Source organism: Phodopus roborovskii, unplaced genomic scaffold (assembly GCF_943737965.1).
Source record: "Phodopus roborovskii unplaced genomic scaffold, PHOROB, whole genome shotgun sequence".
Taxonomy (NCBI): Eukaryota; Metazoa; Chordata; class Mammalia; order Rodentia; family Cricetidae; genus Phodopus; species Phodopus roborovskii.
Window position 1 is genome coordinate 8,856,471 of NW_026126480.1, and position 24,893 is coordinate 8,881,363.

The 24,893-nt window shown below is 44.9% G+C and overlaps 1 protein-coding gene across 1 annotated transcript in view; it reads left to right on the forward strand.

Annotated features, from left to right (window-relative positions):
* Positions 1-24,893, forward strand: part of Tenm4 (teneurin transmembrane protein 4) — a 701,768-nt gene that overhangs the window by 624,132 nt on the left and 52,743 nt on the right. The window contains exons 19-22 of the mRNA XM_051192264.1: positions 10,833-10,952; positions 16,704-16,965; positions 19,415-19,682; positions 21,966-22,109. Coding sequence (XP_051048221.1) covers positions 10,833-10,952; positions 16,704-16,965; positions 19,415-19,682; positions 21,966-22,109 — 794 coding nt within the window. The remainder of the gene's footprint in view (positions 1-10,832; positions 10,953-16,703; positions 16,966-19,414; positions 19,683-21,965; positions 22,110-24,893) is intronic.

A 24,893-nucleotide genomic window follows, 5' to 3' on the forward strand; every position in this document is an offset into this window, starting at 1 on the left:
TGACACTTCAAGAAGGGCCTGGAATATGGTACTTGCTCTACAAATGAGTAGATAATGGAAGGTTCAAAAATGTTAGTATGAAATCTCTCTCTCCTGGCACTTGCCTGAATCAATATGCCCCTGCTCCTTGCTGATCTAGATTCAGAAGAAATAGACACCAATCACCATGGGTGCCCAAACATCCCTCTATCAAGTAAGCCTTGGTGACCAGTCATCAGAAACATGAAGCATTGGGTGCCTATTACATGGTCTCAAATGGGTCTAGAGGTAAAACCCTTCTTTGTGCAATTGGGATGAAGTGGAGTCAGATACCCAGCTCAAGTTGTTGCTTTCTTTCCTATTGTGTGAGAGGATGGTATAAGTGTAGAAAAGATTAAAATAAAGGATCTGTTTAGGGAGTGCCCTATTTATGCCAGCCTACTCCGTGCCAGCAGGAACATGTCCCCTGAGTCCCCTGGTTACAGGCTAAGCCTGGCACCTAACAGATCAGTAGATGATGGCTTTTATAGTAGTAGCATATTACAAACTAGGAAAAGCCTTGCAATTAGACCTGAAGGACAGTTGTATCCCTTTCCCTACTATATGACCTTGGGGGAAGAAAAACTCTTATGCTTTGTGGAGATCCACTCTCCTCATCTGAGAGCCTGGGTAAGCAATGTGTGTGTCAGAGAGTGGCCTGGAGAATTAAATGGAAAGAAATGCACAAAGGCTCAACCCAGAGCACCTACCACCCAGAGACACCTCGGATAATTACCCAATGGCATGATGATGGAGGTGATGCTGTTAAGAGCTGCCAGCTCCACTTTCTTAATTGGAGGCAAAGTTTGAGAATCAACCACTCTCCAGAAAAGTCCAGCCACCATATAGGGAGAAATGGGTTTAGACTGTTGGATCACTCTCTGAGGAAAAGAAAAGGCTGTATTCTTGCCAGCCAGGTGACATTGGGATCCTTATTAGTGAGGAAACCAGAAACACTTCTCCAGGGTGCAGCTGATAGACAGACAGGCCTGTCTCATGTATAACAGTAATAAGCCTGTGCCTGGCCCACATCCTGATATCCTGTATGTTGTTTCACAAGTTGCAGAGTTTGACTAGCTTTCAAGATGCAGATTGTCACCCCACAGTCCTGAGTCCTGTAGGGATGGCAGGACACAGAAGGATAACCCCTTCGCTGTGCAATTCACTCCCAGATGTCGGACCCAGAGAAATTCAGAGTGAGGGATTCAAGGCCACTGCTTGGAACCAGCTGGACCTCTAAGGGAGATGGAAATAAACAAGCCATTCTTATAGTTCAGGCCTCTCCTCAGCAGCCACCCTAGGCCTGGAATGAAGAAGCAGGAGAGCTCTCAAAGAGATACATAACTCAAGAAGCTATATGCTAGGGGTACTATTCTCGTGCTTCTATACAGTACCCCAAATGGTGCTGGAAGTAATGGAATAGGGAGGGGTAGGCCACAGCTCCTCAGGAAGGGAGGCTGAACTCCAGGGAAGAAACCACAGTGGTGATTTAGAGCTGAGACAGAAGCTCTTCAGAGAAGAATGAAGAACAGGGAAGGTAATCCTAGCCTCCTCTTAAGGTTAGTTTTGTGTCCTATGAGAACACCTCCAAGAGAGGAAAGGGTTGTCTTGGTTCACAGTTTAGAGATCTCAGTCCACAGATGGCTTGCTCCATCTCTGTGGGCCTGTATTGAGGCAGAACATCAAGGTGCAAGAGTGTGTGGCTGAACAAAGCCACTTAATGCATGGTAGCTAGGAAGCAGAGACAGACTGGGGAAGTGATCTGGGACAATGGCCCCAAGAATGTGCCCCTCAGTCACCTATTTTTTCTAGCCAGAGCCCCACCTCCTAAAGGTTTCACCATCCCAATGATGTGGGAAATTATTACAACTCCATCAGAGGATCCATCCATCAATTAAGCTAGAGCCATTGTGAACCAGCCACCTCTTCTGGATTAGATCAACCAGCTAAGGACTGAGGCTTCAGCACCTGTTTCTTTTAGGAAACGCCTCCTTTCCAAACCAAAACACTATTCATCTGTGTCCCAGAGCCCAACACAATGCTTGGTAAACCACATGTTCAGCATAGGTTTAACAAAGACAGTAGCTCTGACGCTCTTCCTCTGCAAGTGTAATGACTGCACGAAGTGATGAAACTTTTAATAGCCTCAGGGGATCCCAAAGTAGGATGCCACGTACAAGTCTAGGCATCACCATCACCAGATTAGGTAGTTTAAATGCCATTGCCCCTTCTGAGCAGGATACCAGGACCACCAGCTGCCCTTACATGTTGTCATAGTGGAATATGAAGAAAGCACTTGCTTTTGAGACTTGAATGAGAGAGAAGGAGCTACTAAGGTCTCAGATGGAAGAAGGGTCTCCAGCTGTCCAATCAGAAAGGAAAGAAAATAGGCCATAGACTATGGAACATGGAGTCAGACAACCAAGAAAGGGAAAGTAGCCTGAGTATCTCCTGGAAACCCTCAAGGCAGAGCAATTTCCTTTTCTGGCCATGCAGATGTCTGAGCAGAAGTAAGGAGGTTGAAAAGCTGCATGCAGGGCAGAAAGAACCTCCATGAATAGTTACTGGTTACAGAAGATGTGCTGAGAGGAAAACCACCCAGAGCCATTTGAATCTAGGTTGAGAATACATTTGAGAATCCTTTCTAGGTCTAAGAAAGGACATGGCATTGACAAGTCTTGCTGGTTTTCAGCTCAGTCAGTCAGCAAGTAGATGTGGGCAAGACTCAGCTGGCAGGACATGGTGAGCACAGAGGAGAAAGACCCGAAATGGTAAGGGGTGTGAGTTGGAGTGTATGAATGTGTGAGCATGTGTGTCATGAGAGTGTGTGGATGTGTGAGGGTATGTGAAATGTGTGTGCATTTGTGTGTGTGTGTGTGTGTGTGTGTGTGTGTGTGTGTGTGTGGATATGTGTGTGGATATGTGTGTTAATGCATGTGGATATGTCTCCGGTAGGGAAAGCTGGATTACTTCCTGTGGGTTTCAGTCGCACAGCAGTTAGAAATGCATGATAGATTGAGAAACCAAGATGGGTAACAGTGTGAGTTTCCAGAGTAATCAGAAAATAGAGGATTTTAATGGAGCTGGATGATAATTCTGGTGGCATTCTTTAGGAGGCATGCTCTAACATTTGAAATCAAGACAGGCTTAGGAAGTCAAATAAGTGAACACGGTAAGCACTAAAGTTCTGTGGGAGAAGGAGATACTCTGTAGATGGAGCCCAAAAAGGGAATGTAAGGGCAGGGACCCAGAAAGATCCACAACCGTGCTAAAGAATTGTGTCTGACTCAAGACCCAAAGTCATCTCTACACATAAGAGAAATAACCATCAGGGCTCTTAAGCCTTCAGAATTTCTTTTACATCCTTAAGTAAAAGCCGAAGTTTTCAGAAATTTTAAATATGAGAGCTTAAAAAGGAAAAAGTAATGGGGAAAAACAAATGGTCATATATGTGATGTCATGTTGACCAGTCCCCTGCCAAGCATAAACTATACCCAAGTGTTGGTGCCACCGAGTTACAGACGGGCATCCAATCCCCATCCCAGACTCCTGCCCCCACCTCTCTTCCAGGCCTCAAACAGCCACCAAGACCTTCCAAGAGGCTGAGCCATAGGGATCTCCTAATGAACTTCAGATAAACACCAGTTTCCTGACAGCTGGCCTCGGAGTGAATTTATTATTGAATTACACTCCTGCTCCTTCAAAGCAAACTGAGCTGACAGGCTACCCCATCAGTTACCAAAGAGGGGAGGGAAAAGGAAAGAAAGGCAATGATAAATTACCTACTGGAAGATGGAAAAAGATAAAGATCCCGCTTCCTCCAAAATGTCAGCCGTAATATATTATTCATGTTGGTTTTTAAAAATCCCTCCCCACATTGAAATGAATGTTTATGATGATAAAGCAACAAGGTGGATTCAATTGAGGATGCAGGCGGCAACGGCTCACATCATCCTGATGAGCAGCTAACAACTCCTCCTCAGCCACTTGATCATCCCTTTATTGATTTCAAAAGGAATTACCATCTCTGTTTGCTTTGCAGCTTAAGCATGTGCCTCCTTGTCCATCACAGGGAGCATTAGCAGAGGAGGCCATGGTGATGTGGAGACAATTTAGTGCACAGTGAGAGAGGACCTAGATTAAGTTCTTGGGCGAGTCAAACAAGTAACCTTGGGCAAAGGAGACTCGTTCTTCTCTGTACCATGAGGTTCCTAATTCCCACTAAGTTGTTTTGAAGATGCAATGAGATAAAATACCCAGAAACCCAATTGCTGTTTGAAGCAGAACTAACACAAAACATTCGCCATCCTGTGCTTTTTGTTAGGCATTGCTAGGAGTACTTTCTATAAGTAGTGATGTGCTTAAGTCTCCACCTCCAGCTCCCAAACCATAGTGCAGAGGGACTCAGTTGGTGGCCCTTGTTTGAGGACTCGAAAAACTGAGGCCCAGAGAAACTGAATCAGGAAGTCAAGGTCATAGACTTGTAAACGGTAGAGGCATCTGTTCTCTCCCGAATCTTGTGTGTTCCAAGTTCAGCATCTTCGGTTCAAAAATCTCTACAGCAAGATGCTGCTACACTCGACATCTCCAGCTGGCTCTAACCAGCTCGTTAATGCCACACAACATAGCACAACACACAAAGAGGCTTCACACTACAGAGTACTGGCTGAGAGCAGCCTGGGCTGGGCCTGGAGCCCAGCCTCCTTTAAAAGCAGTATGACTGTAGACACATCTCTTATAGACTTCAGATAAATTGTGGTTGGTGCTGGAAAAATCCCATTCAGTCAGCAGGAGCTCATAGAAGACGGTTTAAGGGTTTGTACAAGTCAGGCATATAAATCCACTTAAAGTGCCTTATGCAGTGCAGTGATTTACATAACCAATAGCAGCATGGAGCAGCAAACACTGTAAGGCAGGAAAAGCATGCAGTTAGTATTTGCTACCTAGATCCCTAATGGTTTTTCCAATGCCCTGAATACCAGCTATTTTCTCTGAATAACCAAAAAGAAAAAAAGGAGTTTCAGATTCTCTCCCTTCATTTAATATTTCCTTCATCTATTTGTACACTATACCTCAAACAGAAAATCCAAAACATAACTTGTTCCTGGCATTTTTGGTACTTTTTTAAACAAGAGGTGCAAGCAGAAGCCAAGTGAACCATCAAGAGGCAGAGATCCCCACCTTGGGAAGAATATTCAGTGCTTTCAGCCTAGGGGTCCCTAAACACATCCCCATCAAGATCAAATAGCTCAAAGTTCTCTGACACCACCTTTACCCTCAGTAAGAGAAGCATCTCATCTCTTGATTCAATAAATAATTTATTAAGAGCTTATATGCCATGCCACGCATTCAAATTCTAGGACAGCCTCTAGAAGGATGTTTTCCTTTTCCTACTAAAAATGTGCATCAGCCACACCCAGTGCATGAGGGAAATGTGGTTGGTCCTGTCAACATGGAGTTTAGCCCACTTTGGGAACAAGTGTGACTTATTTTCTATATAAGCAGCCCAGAGATACAGAAATGGTGGCCACTGCTTGGTAAGTGCTTTGGCTGAGTCTGAAAGGTAAACAGGCAGATTTCCAGGGAACAAGGTCAGTGGAAGACAAGATATGAGAACAGCTCAGAGACAAGAGTCTGAAGCAAGAGTGAGCATTGTTATGAACCCATTAAGACTCTGCAGCCCCCTGTTCTGACAGGCTCCTGAACTGGGTTACATAGCACCAGGTAAAAACTATCAAAACTTTCTGGAACACTTAAGCACACACTGGATTCTGTTTCACACCAGACTGGGGAAAACTTAGGACACTTAACAGCTGAAAGGATGGAGACTCAGAGGTGTGGTGGCTCTCCAGATCAGAGCAAGAAACTGTGACTTCCCAGCCACAGTTCTTTCTGCTCTTGAGTGGCAGTTCAGGCTGCTTCTTTTATCTGCTCCATTCTGTTTGATGGAGGGCCGGGTAGCAATCCATCTGTTGTCTCTCCAGCAGATTCTTCTCTCGATCCCCAAGATTGGCCTCTGGCCTCAGGAAGCAATCGGGCAGATCTCATTGCCACCAGCAAGGGCACCTTGTTCAGGCACTGAGTGTATAGTTGGAATAATGCCAGTATGTGTGACACCAGCCTGATGGCCTGGCAGAAGTGCTGCTCCTGGCAGGGTTCAACCAGCCTAATTGCTTGTTTTGTGTCCCAGCTGCCTGACATATGCTAATTCCGTGTGTTGACACTCTGATAACAGGGACAAACACACTAGGGCATTTTGAAATGGTTTTTGTGAGCTCTAGCAAGTAACCAGGAACTGGGATTCATATACCTAAGTAAGTCTAGCACCCAGCACAGTGTGTGGCTCACAGGAGGTAGCTGGGAGTTTTGTGACTATAAGACACAGCAGTCACAGTAAGGATTCAGAAGTGACAGCTAAGCCAATCAAGTTCATCTCTGGGTGACCTTGAGCAAATATTTTCTCTCTGAGTTTCAAGTTGTTGGTCATTATTGACTTATCAAGCAGGAAGCTGCATCCCATGCTTGCTCTACCTACTGGACTCACAGCCCCAGACATGGGAGACAGCTTTGTAAATGTGAATGGCGGACAATCAAAGTCATGGAGAGAGAATCATAAGGTATAGAGGAGCCCAGAGGAAAGGGTGATTCACTGGATCAAGAAAAGTTGTTGGTGACAGCCTTACTGAAGTGACTGTGGGAGAGGCTCAAAGGATGACTAGGAAATAAGACTTCCAACTTCAGTTATCCCAAGGAAGTGACTGGGCAGAAAAGAAGAGACATTATCCTAGCTTGCTTTCTATTTCTGTTGTAAAATGTCATAACCAAAAAGCAACTAGGGGAGGAAAGGATTTATTTGGTTTCATGGCCCACCATGGTCTGTCATGAAGGATTTGAGGGCAGCACCTCAACGCAGGAACCTGGAGATGGGATTTGAAGCAGAGACCAAGGAAGGGTGCTGTTCACTGGCCTGCTCCCCATGACTTACTCAGCCTGCTTTCTTCTAGACCCCAGGACCACCTGCCCTGGGTGGTCTGGGCCCTCCCACATCAGTCATTAAGCATGAAAATGCCCACACAGACTCATCATAGGCCAATCTGATGGTTTTGTCTTCCTAGATGACCCCAGTTCATATCCAATTGAGAGAAAAAAATTAAACTAACTTAGCACAAGATTGTGTTATGAGCTAGCTGGGAAACCCAGAGTGACAATGATTCTCACCTCTGGTCAGGAGTTTCTTGCCAAGGTACAGTTTTACAGTCAAAGAAGCAGCTATTATATATTAGCCTCATCCACAACACAAAGCCTGACCTTCAGTATGAGGTCAGTGTCCCAGGGGAATGTAAACACACAACTCATTTGGGCTCTTAAGAACTGATTATTAGCCTAGTGGTGGTGACCCATGCCTTTTGGAGGCCGAGACAGGTTGATCTCTGAGTTAGAAGTCAGTCTGGTCTACAAAATGAATTCCAGGGCAGCCAAGACTACACAGAGAAACCCTGTTTATAAAAACAAAACAAAAAACAAAAAACAAAAAGAACTGAAAGAACCAATTATTAAATGCTTAGGAATTCTGTAAGCAGATTGCTAAACAGCCATTATTAAAAATTGAACCATGTCATGTTGGAGATATGGCTGCTCTCCCAGAGGGCCCAAGTGTGACTCCTAGTGCCCACATGGTGTCACACAACAGTATAACTCTAGTCCCAAGGGATCCTATGCCTTTTTATGACCTCCATGGGTACCAGGCATGCATGTGGTGCACAGACATACATGCAGGCTAAACACTCATACATGTAAAATAAAATTTTCAATTTAAATTTAAAAATCTAAACTATATAAAACTGAATTATATCAAAGGATTATAAATACTCAACACTTATCTATTTCTAATGATTTAATTGTATTTTATAATTAACATTGCTTTTGAGCTTATTTGAGATTAATGTAACCCTGAGAAATACTACATAATACTATACTACTGTGCAACTCTGTATTCAGTGGTGTCATGTTAGTAGCTTGAATTCAGCCATGATGGGGGTATTTACACCACAGGAATAGGTAATACTATTACACCTGCCCCTCTCCCTCACCCTCTCCCTTTCCTGAAACCTTTCATTTTCACTCTCTCATCTATCCTTAAAAATTTATCAATACCCCACTAGTTGTATCCACTGAATAACTGCATGAAGGGAAATCGCTGGGAAATCTTGCACTCACATCTTTTCAAACCTCCTTAGACAAAAGCACATGGCATGAAACACATACAGGGACCTCCACAAAGTGGCTTCCTCATCTTTGGGGAGGGGGTGGACTTAATGTTAAACAGGGTTTTCTTGACAACTGAAGACCGTGGTTAAACAGAGAGAGAGAGAGAATGGAAATGTTTTCCTCTAGGACTTAGTTTCATGAGGCTTCAGTGGCCTGGAGGGGCTTGGCAAGTCAACTGAATCTTCTCCAGAATCGAAAGCAATCCACAGGAACCTGCACTAATGTTACATCTGCTCTGGTTTGCCGAACAGAGACTAAACGATAGCCAAATGGTGCTGATTTAATATTTCCCAACAACCAGGAAATCCCCAAGAGAGAGATCAATCAGAGGATGCTGGTCTACATGAACAGGAGGCAGGGGCAACTAGAGCAGCCCCATGAAGAAAACCACCCTCAGAGGGCTGGTTACTGTCCAGGCAAAATCCAAAGGTACTATGCATGTCAGGAGGCTGGAGAGTAGCCAAGACCAGACACTGAGATCTGTTAGTAATTCACTGGAAGGACAAAGTTCCAGCAATACAAAATGCAATTGTCCTCCATTAAAGAAAGCCTCTCTCAGTACCAGCTGAATGCAATTGATGGAATAAATCCTTCCCTTTAGTGGAACGATAATTTCACATAAATACATTGAGAGACCTTCAGAACAGGACTGCGAGTCTTCGCCGAGCCGAGCCTGCTTAACTGGCTTGCCATGTAATTGCATTTAGACCAAGGGCCTCGGAAGGAAACCACTGACTGAATTAGCTCTAGTCAGATTGTGCAGTGAGGTGAGGTAAGGTGGGATGGGGTGGGAGGGGTGAGGCTTGTAGTGCATTGTGGGTAGTTGTTGTTGCCTTCAGAAAGGACAAGCTGACACTGGTGAGACCAGCTGCTTGCAAGCCTGGTGTTAATTGCTTTTCTCATCAAACAGAGAAAAGCTTATCACTTGAGGGAAGTAAAGATCTGGGTGCCTAATAAGGATGGGATCAAGTTTGAGATTTTTTTTTCTCATATATGCCTATAGGCCTTATCAGTAGCTCCTCCATAGGCCAGGAAAAGTTGCTTCCTGAAGTAGGAGAATGGAGAGAATGTGAGCAACAGCACCTGCATCTTTGCCCTAGATAAGTCATCAATGGCTGTGTCCATACTGCTCTCAGAGCATTCAGTCAGGAGTGAATTCACTCACACCTTCATTCCCATGCATTGCTCAGGAAGACACACCAATGGATTTGGGCCTAGAAATGCAAGGCCTGGAGTCCAGCCTCCAGCTACTACTACCTTCCTAGTGGCTTCAGACAAATAATAAAGATAACCCCTCTTTATAAAAAGGAAAGGCTCTTGACAGCTTCCAGATGGTTCCTTCAGAGGCTCTCCCAAGTTTCCTTCGGAATCACCAAAGGGAAGGAAGAATTTTGCCACCATTGCATGTAGGGCAGGTCTTCTTTTGGTCTGTTTCCTACTTTTAGTTCCTTAGAAAATGTCATCTATACAATGATTCTATTTCTGAAATATGTACAAACCATCACTCTAGATTATGGCAAATCATCCTATTCATTTGCTCAATCCCCCGTTTTTGGTTTTATTTTCTTTTGTTTTGTTTTTGTTTTGTTTTCACTGTGACCAACTACTGCATAATGGAGAACACCGTGTCATGTCCTCACACCACCCAAAACCAGGTGGAGAGGAGAGGGATTGCAGTTTGGCAAGATACCAAGGCATCTGTGTGAGGTTTTGAGGGAGTGAGGTATGGGTTCTGAGCAGGAACATCAAGAAAGGCTTTCGAGAAGAGACTTCCTTTGAAGTGGGTGTTGAAGGATGAAAATGTTGGGAGGTGCGTGCAGGAATGACATTTTAGGCAGATGGGAGAATCTCTCTCTCTCTCTCTCTCTCTCTCTCTCTCTCTCTCTCTCTCTCTCTCCCAATATTCTCCTGGCAAATGCAGGGAAAGCACATAGCTTGTTGTCTAGAGTATAGGGAACAAGTGGGAGGTGGGAGTCAGGGCTGGAAGTGGGGACAGGTCAGTAAGGAGACACTCCAAGGAGATGCTATCATCTATCCTTCTCTTTCTAATGCCAGGTGGAAGGAAGCACCTCTCCATCCTGATCTCTTCCTTACATCCTCACTTCCAGTAACATGATGATGGTCCTTGTCACTTACTCTGTACCAAGATGAAACAAGCAAGAACGAGGCTCTAAGAACTGTCACAAACCTGTATATGTTACAGATCTAGGTAGTAGCAGATCTGGGATTTGAACCTAGGGCACCTCACTCTGTAGTTCCATCTTAACTATACTGTGCTGTTCCCTGGGATCAGCTTCCTCGCCTTATATCAAATAATGGCCTTAGAAAAATAATGTTGGAGTGAAATATTGGAAAACATTTCCCAAGAGTGATTCTCTCAATGACACTTTGAAACCTTGAGAGTGACAGATTATTATCAGAAGTGAACACTCAGGACTCCTGAATGTAAGGTGTGTCTAAATGACTAGCCTTCTGATTATGATTTCTGGAGGTTCCCTGTTGACCGTGAAAGATACTTCATGCTGTTCCCCCTTCTCTTCCCACAGGCATGCCTGTGTCATCCGTGGACAAGTGATGACATCAGATGGGACCCCGCTGGTTGGTGTGAACATCAGTTTCATCAATAACCCTCTCTTTGGGTACACAATCAGCAGGCAAGACGGCAGGTAGGAGACCTTTCATGGACCAGGGAGAGTTAGGGCCTGTGGTCTTGCAACATAGCTGCCTCTGGATTGGTTATGTGAACAGGGCTCAGACTTGGACCCAGATAGCCTACCTTCTTACATCCAGCTCTGCATCTTATTGTCTTATTGTTACCTGTGCCCAACTCTGACCTCTGTCCCTTCCCTTTGGCTGTAGACTAAGCACTTCCTTCTCATGAGGCTCTCACATAAACACAGGACTACTCATCCTCATTATCTTTTCAGTGACTCTTCATGGGAATACTGTCACATGGGCTACTTTATAATAGATCACATGGTTCCCAGAATCTTACCATTCTCATTGTATAGTTTCTACCTTTCAACTGCTTAGAAGTTGCTTCAATGGAAGCTGTTTGGGTGATAGCAAATTCTGACCTTTTCATTCCCTTGAGAACCATAAACAGTATGAAATAAAACCAGGGTTTCCTTGATGGCCATGGATCTCCCCAAGTGTATGCTTGGACAGATACTGCCTCCCCAACCCTCCACTTCTTCATCTAGAGCATGACCTAACACTATATATCTCATAAACTGGGTGTGAGAATTAGAGGAGTGGATAAGATAGTACAATGGATGAGGAATCCCCTAACACATAGTATGTGTTTGTTAAATAATGATTTCACCAGGTGGTAGTGGTACATGCCTTTAACCCCAGCACTTGGACGGCAGAGGCAGGTTGATCTTCATGAGTTCAAGGCTAGCCTGGCCTACAGAGCAAGTTTCAAGACAGGCTCCAAAGCTACAAAGAAACCCTGGCTTGAAAAACCAAACTAAATAAAAATAAATCATGATTTCCTGCCACATGCTAGGTTTCACTTCCTAGTGTGACACATAGTAAGTAAATAAATAATGGTTGTTAAAATTATAAATTAGGATGAATTATTGAATAACAAGGAGATAGCAGCACAAATATTTTAGAGAAAAAAAAAAAAGAAGGCAAATGGAATATTTAGCCTGTCAGTGGTGATAAGTCCTCTATTTTTAATGAAATCAGGTGGTGTCAGTCCATCTGGCTGAGCATGGGCCCATAAGGTTGATTCTTCACTCTGTGTTAGAAATTATGCTCCAGCCTGATTGATTTTAGCACCTCTTTAATCCAATATCAGATGTGAGCATGTCCCAGCCGAGGTGATAATGAAGCAGGACTCATCTGTTTGGAGACATGTGCCTCCTAGACAGCTTGGCAAGCCTGGTGTGGGGAGCCTTCCCTCCTCCACAACAGTGGGAACGGCCCAGCTGGAAGAGGTCTGTGCCAGTCCCCAGGGAGCAAACTGGCCAGGCCAGGCCACTGCTCCCTGCCCTGCACAGGTTCTGCCCAGTAGCCCCTCAGCAGACACCCACTAGGACAGGAAGGAGCTTCTCCTATTCACTATGTCTGTCTTCAGATTTGGGATAGTACAGAAATGGCAGCTGTGGGTATCCTAGTCCATAGATATTCTTAGAACACTCCCATCCACAGGAGAATAGTTACCAAATATGGAGCCTTTCTAGACTGCTCTTTTACTGTGAAACTTACCACATGAAAAAGCAAACTGTCAGTCAGTAGGCACCTCTGGGCTTGCTTAGACAAGGTCCATGAAACATACCATAGTAATTCTACATGTGACTGTAGCAATCACCCATTCTTTGGGTCTCTGGGCTATGCTGACCATATCTATTGCTTCTTGGGTCATTATATGCCAAGGGAGGTTTCCTGCATCAGCCTCCAACATTGTGACATAGTCAGAAAGGGTGCTGCTTAGAACGTGCATTTCAACCCAGTTCTTGCCCATGCATTGTGGGGCTAAAATGCTAGAAACCAAAATGTATGGGAAAGCTATCATTGTTCCCATAGCTTCTGAAACCCCTCTGTTGTATGCATCTGGCTCACTCCCCTCCTCCCTCCCTTGACTCAGTTTCTCTTTACCCCTGATACACAGGAGATGCCATAAAGCTAAAGATAGAGAGGAGGTGAGAATGAGTGGAAATGCACTGAAGGCTAGGCTGCACCTGAGTCACCTGCGTAATCTTTGCTCTGCAGTCAGCACTGTGACACCCTCACCAGTTCCCCAGCCACTTCACACCCCAACACACACACACACACACACACACACACACACACACACACACTAGTTCAAACACAGAAAATAGTAACAGGGAAATTACCCAAAAAGATCATTTTAAAGATAGAAAATACAAGTCATGAAGAAAAACTAAAAGAAGTCCTAACAAGGGGAACAAGTCAAGCTCATTGACTTGAAACATGGGATTGTGCTGTGTGTGATGCCCAGGGAATTCCATGGACCCTGGGCTTGTCCATCCATCACCCATCTAGCCAATTAGTAACCCTGCCAAGTGATTATGATGATCAGCCTGATTTTACAGATGGGGAAACTGAGGCTTGGGAGGGTGGTATAACTCACCTGCCTTATAAGCAGTGGTGTTTGGACCAGCAAGAGATGTGCTCCATTTGAGAACCAGGCCTTCTGACTGGGATCAGGTCCACAGTCACATCTACAACAGAGTTTCCCTGCCAGATGAGCAGGCCTGGCCTCAGCCCATTGCACTCATCTCCTGCCATGGCCAGATGCCCTAGCCTGCTCACAGCCTTGAAGATAAATCTTTTCATTTTAGTTACCCTTCTCTCCCTCCCTCCCTTCTTCCCTCCATCCCCCCACCTCCCTTCTTTCCTCCATCTCTCCCTCCCTCTCTGCATGCTGCCTCACTTGAGCCAAGCTTATGAGTCTAGCCAATTTTCTGTTTAAAACATTCTAACAAAGTACAGATACTGACCAGTTCTGTGGCAAGAATACCAGCCTATCCTGTGAGTGTTTCCCCCAAACTAGGGTATTCTCCTGGAGAACCACAGCCTGGACTCTGGAACTACAATAAATGCCCACCCTGGTGTTTCTCCACCATCACTTACTGAAGGATGGTTGCATCTAACTTCTTCTAAAGGTTAGCACAGAGAGGGCCATGAGCATAGACAGGGCCCTGAGCATAGACAGGCCATGAGCATGGAAAGAGCCATGAGCAGCCAAGTATGTGGAAAGTTACTAAAGAGAGAAGAGCCTATCATTGGAGTTTGAGGACCCAAAACTGGAGGTATTATCTCCCATGAGCGTAGGATGGTTAAATGTAAAAAGGGAGGAAAGAGCAAACTGGAGTAGCAGTCACAGCTTTACAAAGTAGTATTGGCCAAGGTAATGACAGCATTCTGCACTGAGGGGTCTCAAACCAACTACAGAGATAATCACAGAGTTGACGTGTTTCAGTAGCTGCAGAAAGAATGGACTCACAGCATTTGACAGTCAGTTTAGAAGCAGTGGCAGTGTCTCTCATGTATTCATTCTGTAACTTAAGAGATAGACCTGTCCCTGGAAGGACAGAGAAATTGATGACCCACCCCTGGAGCAATTACAGTGTATTGCAGTGGGAGCTCTTAGGAGCCTCCATGCTACAACAGACCCCTAGGAGGGAGCTAGAATTCTGCTTGAGTAAGGTCTTGTAGAGAAGGTGACTACAGGCTTTGCAAGTATACCCTCACTGGGTATGATGGCACAGACATGAATCTGTCTCAAGACTGGAGCAAAAGAATTGAGTTGAAGGCCAGTCTGATCTACATAGAGAGACTCTGTCTCAAAAAGTAAAATTGTAAAGCTAAATGTACCTCCTAAGAGAAGACTTTGTGCAAGCTGGTACTGCAGTGGAGGATAGCTGGCAGACAGAGCCACTGGTCTCAGGTCACCACAGCAGATAAAAATAAGCCAAATAAATAAGAACCAGAATGAGGGAGACCCAGCTGTGCTCCAAAAATTCAAGTCCTAATGGTCAGAATTATCCAAAGATGGGGCTATCCTCCCGTGGCTGCAGCAAGCTCCTGATAACTGAATATGGGCAAGCATGAAATCAATGGTCCCTTGATGGTGATTCAATGAAAGTGACTAGTCCATCACATTGGGAGAGACTTGGGAACATGACCACTAAGTTCCCTCCCAGAAGCTTAGTTATTACATGACTTCAAACTATCTTTTTAGGGAAAGAACAAAACTCTGGGCTGGACTCTTACACACCAAACACAGGGCCTGAGGTAACAGCTAAGCATTGTTCTTCGCTAAGCATACTCATCTTGCAGGATATGTGCTACACGTTGATTTCTAGTCCCTGTGTGCATAGCCTGAGCTCACCCAACCTCTGAGCATGAGTCTATAGAACAGAAGCTAATCTCCTTACAGGACTGGCAACTTTCAGAAACATTATGGTATGCAAATGGGGACTCATGCTCCTTGGACTTTCAAAACTGAAAGGTACACATCACCACAGTTTATAAAGGCAAATGCCTGGCAAAATTTCTCAGCAGTGGTGGGGACAAGCACCAGAACCCAACAACTGCCAACACGTTCTGGGAGAATTCCATTTGGGAGTGAGAGAAGGTAAGAAGGATTTTGCCTATATGCTCACACACAAATCTGAAACAAGAAGCCCAGCGTGAAGCTGTCTGTGGCAGTGAAGGGATGGAGAGCAGAGTCATGAAGAGAAGTTGGGACAGTACTGGCTCTGCACACACGGTCACAGTGATTTCATCTCAGCCAGGCACTTATGCTTCCATCTCCCTTTCGCTATGAGATACTGTGATTCTAATTGCACAGCCTCAAACTGCATAGCTACTTAGGCCTCAAAAACAAACCATTTGAGAGATGGACAGATGGCCCAATGGAGAAAGGTACTTCTGTGCAAACATGAGATCCCAAATTCAGATCTTAACCACCCACATAGACGCTGGGAAGTAGAGACAAATGGATCCCAGGGACTTACTGACCAGCTAGTCTAGACAAAATATAAGCTCTGGCCTCAGTAAGAGACTTATCTCAATGCCCAGACATGGTGGCACATGCCTTTAATTCCAGCACTTGGGAGGCAGAAGGAGGAGAATCTTGTTCAAGGCCAGCTTAGTCTATATTGTGAGCTCTATAATAGCCAGGACTATAGGCAGACCCTGCCTAAACATGTTTTTTTTTTTAATTTTAAAAAAGAGGAAAGAGCTGTATCAAACAACAACATTAATAATGTACAGAAGTAATTGAAGAAGACACTCATATCAACCTGTGATCTCCATAATACACATGCACAGACAGTACATCAGTACACGTGTGTGTGTGTGTGTGTGTGTGTGTGGGTGTGGGTGTGGGTGTGGGTGTGTGTGCACGCACACACACCCACACACACACACACAGAGAGAGGAGAGAGAGAGAGAGAGAGAGAAATTCACATGAACCCTTGGGTAGATGGGAAAGCTAAAGCTCAAAGAGGCTGGTTGGTTTACTCATGGCCACACTGTTGTTCATGGCAGCAAAGATTGGACTCAGGCTTCCCAATGCTCAGCAAATACTTACTCAGTCTCATCCTGCAGGCTCCTTAGTGAGTTCGGGCTCTGACCCAGTGACAGCACCAGGAGCTCCATAGCAGAGGCTAACTAGCTGCCCTGGGTCCTGCTCAACAGCTTCTGTTGCTGTACTCAATTTGGCATCTGTCAACCCTCCCTGGCCAATCATTTTATAGCAATAACTGGTGGTTTCTGGAGTCCTTGTTGTCACTATTTGTGGCTGCAGTCCAGCCTCTGGACATTGAAGTAGCCCTCAGCCAAGTACTCAGACCCTTCCTGTGGTTTTCTCACCTTCCAGTATCTCATTGTTCTCATCATCATCTTCTTCCTGCTGCTACTGTCCCCACTTGCAGCTTTGACCTGGTCACAAATGGCGGCATCTCCATCATCTTGAGATTCGAACGGGCACCCTTCATCACACAAGAGCACACCCTCTGGCTACCCTGGGACCGCTTCTTTGTCATGGAAACCATCATCATGAGACATGAGGAGAATGAGATTCCCAGCTGTGACCTGAGCAACTTCGCCCGCCCCAACCCTGTGGTGTCTCCATCCCCACTGACATCCTTCGCAAGCTCCTGTGCTGAGAAAGGCCCCATTGTCCCAGAAATCCAGGTATTTGGGGTTCCTTGATGATGTCAGGCCATCTTTTATTTTATTTGGGGACAGAGACAATGGAAAACAAGAAAGCATCCATACACGCCTGGGTGAGATCCCAAGGGCCAAACCCCACAGTTGACATGGAGTCAGGATATGATTCCATCTTACATGCTAAAGACTGGTGCATGCCTACAATCTGCCTGGCACACTAGGGCTTACAATAAACTCCTTGGCTCTTCTTACTTCACCATCCTGTTCGCTCTACGTTGCTCCTCCTCAGCTTTCAGAGTTCACTCCTCTGCTAAAAGTATTTATAATAATAGTTTCTGTGAATAGGAATAAGCCATGGGATCCCAGCTAGTAAGCATTTTAATAAAGAGTAAATAAGAAAAATGTAACATGAGGTACTTAGCACAATGTCTGACACCTACTAAGTGCTCGATAAATTCTAGCTACTATTATTACTAAGATTATTTAACACATGCAGCCTTCATGCCAATTAAGGATTGCTTCGGATCAAATCTACACATGCAAATGTTTTACTTAATTATCATTAGAGGGAAGTAATTGAGAAAAATGTATTTAATCTGATGAAAATGAAGACAGATTCTTTGCCGAGCAAAACCATACTGGGTTGGATCTCCTCCATCATCCTCAGTCTGATGTTTTTAGGCAGAAAAGCAGGCCCAAGGCAGAGGGGAAATGGCAGCACAGAAGCCTGAAGAGGCCCAGGTCACCTGCCTGCCTAATGAGACCTCCAGCAATGTGCATGTTAATGGATTGCCCTGGTGCCGGTGGAACAGAGTGCTTATACATTTATGTGTGTGTATTTCACGCCTGGATGAGCAAACACGTCTCACTGAGTGTGCCCTGTTGAGCACTCCTATGCCAGTCCCCAGTAAGGAAACACAACCATTTCTGAATTCTCATCATACTCCTTCTTGGAGATTCAGCACCTGTCTCCCATCTCAATGGCCAGGCTGACCTTTTGTATGAAAGGCTTGTCAGCAGCAGAGACAGAACTTGCTGGAGAGAAGTAATTTGTTACTCAACCCTGGCTCAGCTCCAGCCAGACATCTTTTCCCAGGAGCAGGGACTGTGCAACAAATGAGGGTCAAGGTCAGACCCTCTTTCCAGTGTTCTCTGAGCTAGGTGCCTACAGGTTCGGCTGGGGCACAGACCTTGCTTATTCTTAGTCTCACAGAACTCATAAAAAATGAACTCTTTGTTTTCCCAGTCCCATTGTTGGTTAATCTTTGCAAGTGCTGGGATGTGGAAATTGTGATGGGCACATTAAGGAAGGGGAATATTTATGAGGGCATCAGGCCGGCACTCAAGTGCTGCCTGTGGCTCATCCAAGTGGATAGCCTACTTTGCCTGGAACTATAAACTATGGCCTGGGACACAATAGTGGACTGACCCTTCCAGTCTACAGCATTTCCTGTATTCAAGAAATAAGCATAGACAAAAAGTCTATACCCTTCTATGGAATAAACAGAATGGAAAAGGCACAAGTCCTCTAAAACATGGGGTAAAACTAGTCATCGTCCCTTGAATGGATGTGTTAGGCTCGATTGATTTAATGTTCCCTTCTTGAGAAAGAGCCCAGAGCATCAAGCTGATGACAGTCCCCTGCGTTTGCCTTGTGGGTGAGCATCTGGAATTCGCTGACCGTTTCCATCTTTAGTCTGAGCCTGCTGCTTTCCCTGCTCTGCTCATGTGGATGACACTGGAGTTGGGAGCCAGTGTGCGCTGAAAACTCTGTGTAGCCAGCCCAACCTCTCTGGAGATGAACTGGAACACTGGAACAGGTTCTTCCCAGGCTCTCAAGTGCTGCCTGAGGATGTGTCCAGCCCTGTGTGGTCTCTGTTGACCTTCCTAGAAAGGACACATTGAAACTATATCTCACTTTTAGAAAGCCTCACATAGAGACCATCTATCAGCCTAGGCTGCTGTTTATGTTTGTGTCTCTTCAAGTCACCCCTGCTCTCTATGCCATAGGTACCAGCCATACCACTGTCCTGCCTAATGACAGTGATGGCCCAGGCACTTGGCATGCACAGCTTTACCGGTGTTGATCCAGTAAGGAAGTAGAAATTCCCAGATTCTTGTGTTTTCCTGACGGACATAGCTAATGAGTCAGAGACATACATTGTTGAGTATCCCATGTGCATTATCTTATACATCCTCTCAGGGCCATGATAAAATATCTCCATCCATGTTACACAAGGGAAGGGCCCGAAGCTTGTGGAGGTGAATTTGTGAATACAGGAACCAAGGCTAGTCCTCCTTCCTCATCCCTCACCTTCCCCTATCTTCTTCCTGGTATCCTTCCTTCTCCTCCTCACCCCCTTCCCTTCTACTTCCTCCTGTGCCCCCGAACATGCAAAGTCCACAAGGTCTTGGATGCCACTTCCCCCATGACCTCCAGTGACATCCCTGCTATAATCTGTCTGCCCTGTAGGCCCTGCAAGAAGAAATCATCATTGCTGGCTGCAAGATGAGGCTGAGCTACCTGAGCAGCCGCACACCTGGCTACAAGTCCGTCCTGAGGATCAGCCTTACGCACCCCACCATCCCCTTCAACCTCATGAAGGTCCACCTCATGGTGGCAGTCGAGGGTCGCCTCTTCAGGAAGTGGTTTGCTGCAGCCCCTGACCTGTCCTATTACTTCATCTGGGACAAGACAGATGTTTACAACCAGAAGGTGTTCGGGCTCTCAGAAGCCTTCGGTAAGCCTCCCGACTGTCTGTGACACAGGCTCCACACATTGGCAGAGACAGAGCAGAACTAGCGAAGCAGCTTCCTTCATGGATGTTTCTTCCTTCCTTCCTTTTTTTAAGTCAAAACTACCCAGGGCTTAATGGGACTGTAAGACCTCAGTGGCCATCCATAACTTGAAGAATGCATTGAAAGACCTGGATGTGCATGCAAATCCCACGCATGAAAGGTGTTACAGAACCAGAACAGTCCTGGGAAAGCACTGTGGTGATGTGTGATGGGCTAAAATACACTGTGTGCCAGAAACTTAGACTATGCATATGTTATCTGGCCACCCCACAGCCATCCTGCTGAAATCTAAAATTAAAATAGAGGAGCTAAGGTTGGACTGATTCCATGTTTTCAGTTATAAGAGCTAAAGTCAAAACTTTGTTTTGGGCCTCATATTTGTTTTGACTTGTTGAGACAGGGCCTCCCTCTGTAACTTGGAGTAACCTCAGACTCTCTGTATAGACTGATCTTGAACTCACAAACTTCCTGATTCAGCATAACCTAGAGCTAGGATTGTAGGTGGGCAACACCATGCCCAGCTGGCCTCATGGTTTTATCTCCCATCAGAGAAATTGCCTCTGTTATTGTTTTCATTATCTTCTTTAGGGATGAAGGGCAAGTTGGCTGCCTCACCAGAGCCTTGGGCTTTGCAAGATGACCGTCCTTCTGACTTCTGGGTTAGAGCAGGGTCCCAGGAGCTTCAGAGATGGGCAGTCAGTAGTCATAATGCCTAACAAGATGACTGAGGAGCAATAGTGCAGCAAATACCTTCATCTTGAACCCTATTCTCTTTGAGTTGTCTTCACCCAGCAAAGACAGACAGGAACTGAGAAGTAAAGACGCACTTAGAAAGGAAAGGGAGGAGGGAGGGGTGGGAGTGGTGGGAGGCAGGAAGAAAACGAGGGCATCTCTTGAACTCTTGTCCTATGGTTGTGCTGTCATGCACATTAGTATTACAATGGATTTTCACAATCATATCCTTCTGAGGATGCTGAGGTGACACCCCAAGGATACACAGATAGAAGAAAGCAAAATTCATCCAGCTCTTCGTTAAGATTTGCATCCAAATGCAAGAGCTCCCTGGGAGCAGAAATGCCTCTCTCACCATTCACACCCCCTTCTAGCATCTTCAAAAATAAAGCCAAGGCCCCAAAGCCTCCTCCAATGAGATGAGTATATTTAGTGCCCACTAGGCAGTTTCAAAAGGTCCATGGCATAGTACTGGGGCTCATTTGCTGAGATTATCTTGGCCAGAGACATGGGGACATCTTCTAGCCCACTCCCCTGTTGCTGTAGATGGGTAGCTATCTTTTAAGATATATGTGAACAATTCTCAGAGGCTGACCAGCTGCTCATTCTTGTCTCAACCACATGGTCAGATGTTGCCAGCTGGAAAACAGTGCCCTCTCAGAGGAGATACTCACAAGGGATGGCTTGCCTGGCTCAGCTGATGCCCTCCCAAGGCCACTGCCCAGGCTTTCACAGAAGCCAAGCTTAGTGACCTAATAACTCTTGAAATCACAGATGACCGAAACAATCAGTCTTTCAACTGTGCCCTTTTCTTTAAACATTTCCTATGCCATCAGCTGGTCTTCATGACCATGATGGCCAGGGGCTGAGTAATAGTCCTAGATTGGACATGATTAGATTCTCACCTGATTAAACATTGTGTCACCTCCAATTACCTACTGCCACAAATAAGATTATACTGATGAGTTAATGGGGTGCTTTCCTTATTAAAGATTACTTCCATATTACTTCTGGGCTTGGGAGATGGTGCCAACAGTAAAAACACTTTCAATGTAAACATGACAACTAGCGTTTGGATCCTCAAAATACATGTAAAAGCCAAATGGTCTCTACACATGTGTGTACACATATTCACACATACATATGCACTCACACACATATGAATAGCACCACAATATATGCAAAACATTTAAAAGGATTATTTCCCCAGAATCAATTCATTTGGGTCATTTGAAGGCATGTGGCACATTTAACTTTTCCTAATAATTTGCAGTTGTTTTTGATTTTTGTTTTATTTTATTTAAAAAAAAAAAAAAAACAATTTTTAAGGACCAGCATCACTGTATTGGTATTCCACATGTTTCTAGTGCCCAAGTAAAAGCATGAGCCTTTTTTTTCCTTTTCTATAAAAGATAATCAGAGGTCTTGCCTATAGGACTAAGGGTCAGGGCTAAGGTTTTGTTCACCTGTGCATTTTCTCTTTGTTCCTATAGTTTCTGTGGGTTATGAATATGAGTCCTGCCCAGATCTGATCCTGTGGGAGAAAAGGACAGCTGTGTTGCAGGGCTATGAAATTGATGCCTCCAAGCTGGGGGGCTGGAGCCTGGACAAGCACCATGCCCTGAATATCCAGAGTGGTAAGTAGAACCATTGAAGCCCTTGAGATAGGCTAAGGTGCTATCTTCTCTGCTAGCTCATGTATCAAAAAAAAAAAAAAAAAAAAAGTATACAATGAACATGTGGGCTCCAAGGTGATCATTCAGACAGTTGTCAACAAATGCTAGCAAGGCATGGGAGAAGCACTTCACTCATGGTCATCAAAGCCACAATGGAGGGAGGAGCCCTGAGCAGCATCCCAGAAGAGCTAGGGCTAGCCCAGGTTATCAAGTAGGAAATCCTCTAAGAGGGTGGGGTATGAGTCAAGTCCCTGAGTTCTGAAGACAAGGACTTGAAGAGTAGATCCATTGTAATTTAAGCTGAGAGTAGGGTCAAAGGAAGCATAAGCAGCTGGAACCCAGGGTAAGAAAATTAGGACTCCAGGCTTCATCCACAATAGGTGTCAATCACGTGTGTACTTAGGGAGCAGTCTGACTATGCTCTGCCTTGGGACAAGAGCCATAGTAATGATGTTGCTTATCTCCCACATGGTCTAAAAGTGGAAGGAATGCTTGCCAGTCCCATGCCAGGTTTAAGGTAGAGAAGTTGAAAAACTAAATCAGAATGTATAATAAAAGACTTGCACATCCCTATGAGTCTTTAAAATAAAGATAAAGCAAACAAAAGGGACTCAACACATAATGGAGTTAGAAAGATGAGAATCTGGAGCTTTGTTGTGCTGGTACAGAAACAAGTAAACAGAGTCATGGGGCAGATCAGGGAGTTCAGAACTGTCCAGGAGCAGTAGCACGAACCAGGGGTGAAGAGAGCAGTTTCAGAAGAGAAGCACAAATGGCCAGCAAATGTGAAAAAAAATTGTTTAACATCCTTGGTCATCAGGACATGAAAATCCAAACACAATGAAAATCCATCTTGCCCCAGTCAGAGTGGCCAGCATCCAGAAGATCAATCAGGGGGTGGGAGTATAGTATGAGGGGGAATATACTCAACATACAGTACATATTTATATTTTTAAAAACTTTAAATAAAATTGAGAAAAGAAAATAACAATAGTAGAGAGGGTACAGGAAAGGGAAGCCTTATACTCTGCTGGCAGGAATGTAAGTCATTGTTATTGCTATGGAAATCAGTATGGAAGGTCCTCAAACAATTAAAAACAGAACAACCAAATGAACAGATACCCAAAAGAATGTAATTCACCCTACCACAAAGATACCTAAGTAGCACATTTGCTTCTACGCTGTTCACAATAGCCACATTAAGGAACCATCCTATCAGGCCACTAATAAATGGATAGATAAAGAAATTGCGTCTTCTATAATGGAGTCTTACTTAGCCATAACAAAGAACAAAATTACATTATTTTCAAGGAATGGATAGGACTGAAGATAACAGTGTTAAGTAAAATAAGCTAGATTCAAATACCTTGCCTTTCTCCTGTGAAGAATCTAGCCTTTTATCTTAAAAGATGTTGAAGGAGGAAGGTAACTGTTTAGGAGCAAAGTGGAGATCAAGATTGGTGAGGAAGAGAAGGATTGCTAAGAATGAAGAAACTGTCGGTGTGTGAGAACGAACACAAGGCATTGATGTCAGTCCCCTCATTTGGTTAGTGGGAAACTGAGGCCCCAGGGCATGATGAGTAATAAAGACATTGGAGATCTCAACAAGATGTAGGCTCAGCCTGTCAACTGTAAAACCAGGCAAAACCTTGGGTGTGTGTTGGTGAGCAAAGGTTGTAATTCCCTCCTTTATATGCACTCTGTGTCATATTCTATGCTAGACACTGGGGATACTGAAATGAAAGAGACATAATCTCTACCCTTAAAATGGGATTGTTGGGAAAAGAGCATGTGTATCAAAGAAGTTGCAGTACACAGATTCAAAAGCAGCCTAAGAGAGATGCATAGCCTGAATGGTCAAGAGCTGCACCCTAGGGTGAAGAGTTAGCTCAGGCAATAAAGTGTTGGTCTTGCAAGCACAAGGACCCAAGTTCCATCCTCAGAACCCAAGTAAAAAATGCCAGAAGAAGGGTGGGAACTAGAAAGATGGTTCAGCCATTAGGAGCACATGCTCTTGTACAGGACCTGGGTTCAATTCCTGTCACCCACACAATGACCCACAGTTTCAGGAGCTTCAGTCCCAGGGAATGCAATGCCCTCTTCTGGCCTCTGCAGGCATAAAGCACACATGTGGTACACATACATACATGTAGGCAAAATATTCACATACATAAAATGTATCTTTTAAAATTTCAGGCACGATAGGATGTGCTTGCCATGCAAACCCTAAAGAGGAGGAGGCAGGGGGATCCCTGGGGATCACTGACCTGCCTAGCCTACTTGGAAATTTCTAGGACATGAGAGGCCCTGCACCAAAATTACTAGGATAGCACCTGAGGAAGGGTGGCAGAAGTTGCCCTCTTGACTCTAAGTGCACCTATATACACCTGCACATATATACACATGTATCCTGCACACACACACACAAACACACACACACACACAAACACACACACACACACACACACACACACACACACACACGACTCTGGGCCTGCCCACTTCTTGTCTGTGGGGCTTTGACTAAATTACTAATCTATTCTGTCTGTCATAGGAGTGATGAGAGTTCAGCCTTATAGCCCTAGGGTGAGAATTCAGTCAGTAAACACTGGAGTCTCTCAGGTCCCCCTGGGTTTCACTATAGTAAGACAAGCCTGGAAGTATTTGGCCAAGGCCTCATATACTTTGCAAAATTACATTGACCAACCAAAGGAAGAGGGATCCAGCCTCTGTTCCCTCACTGAT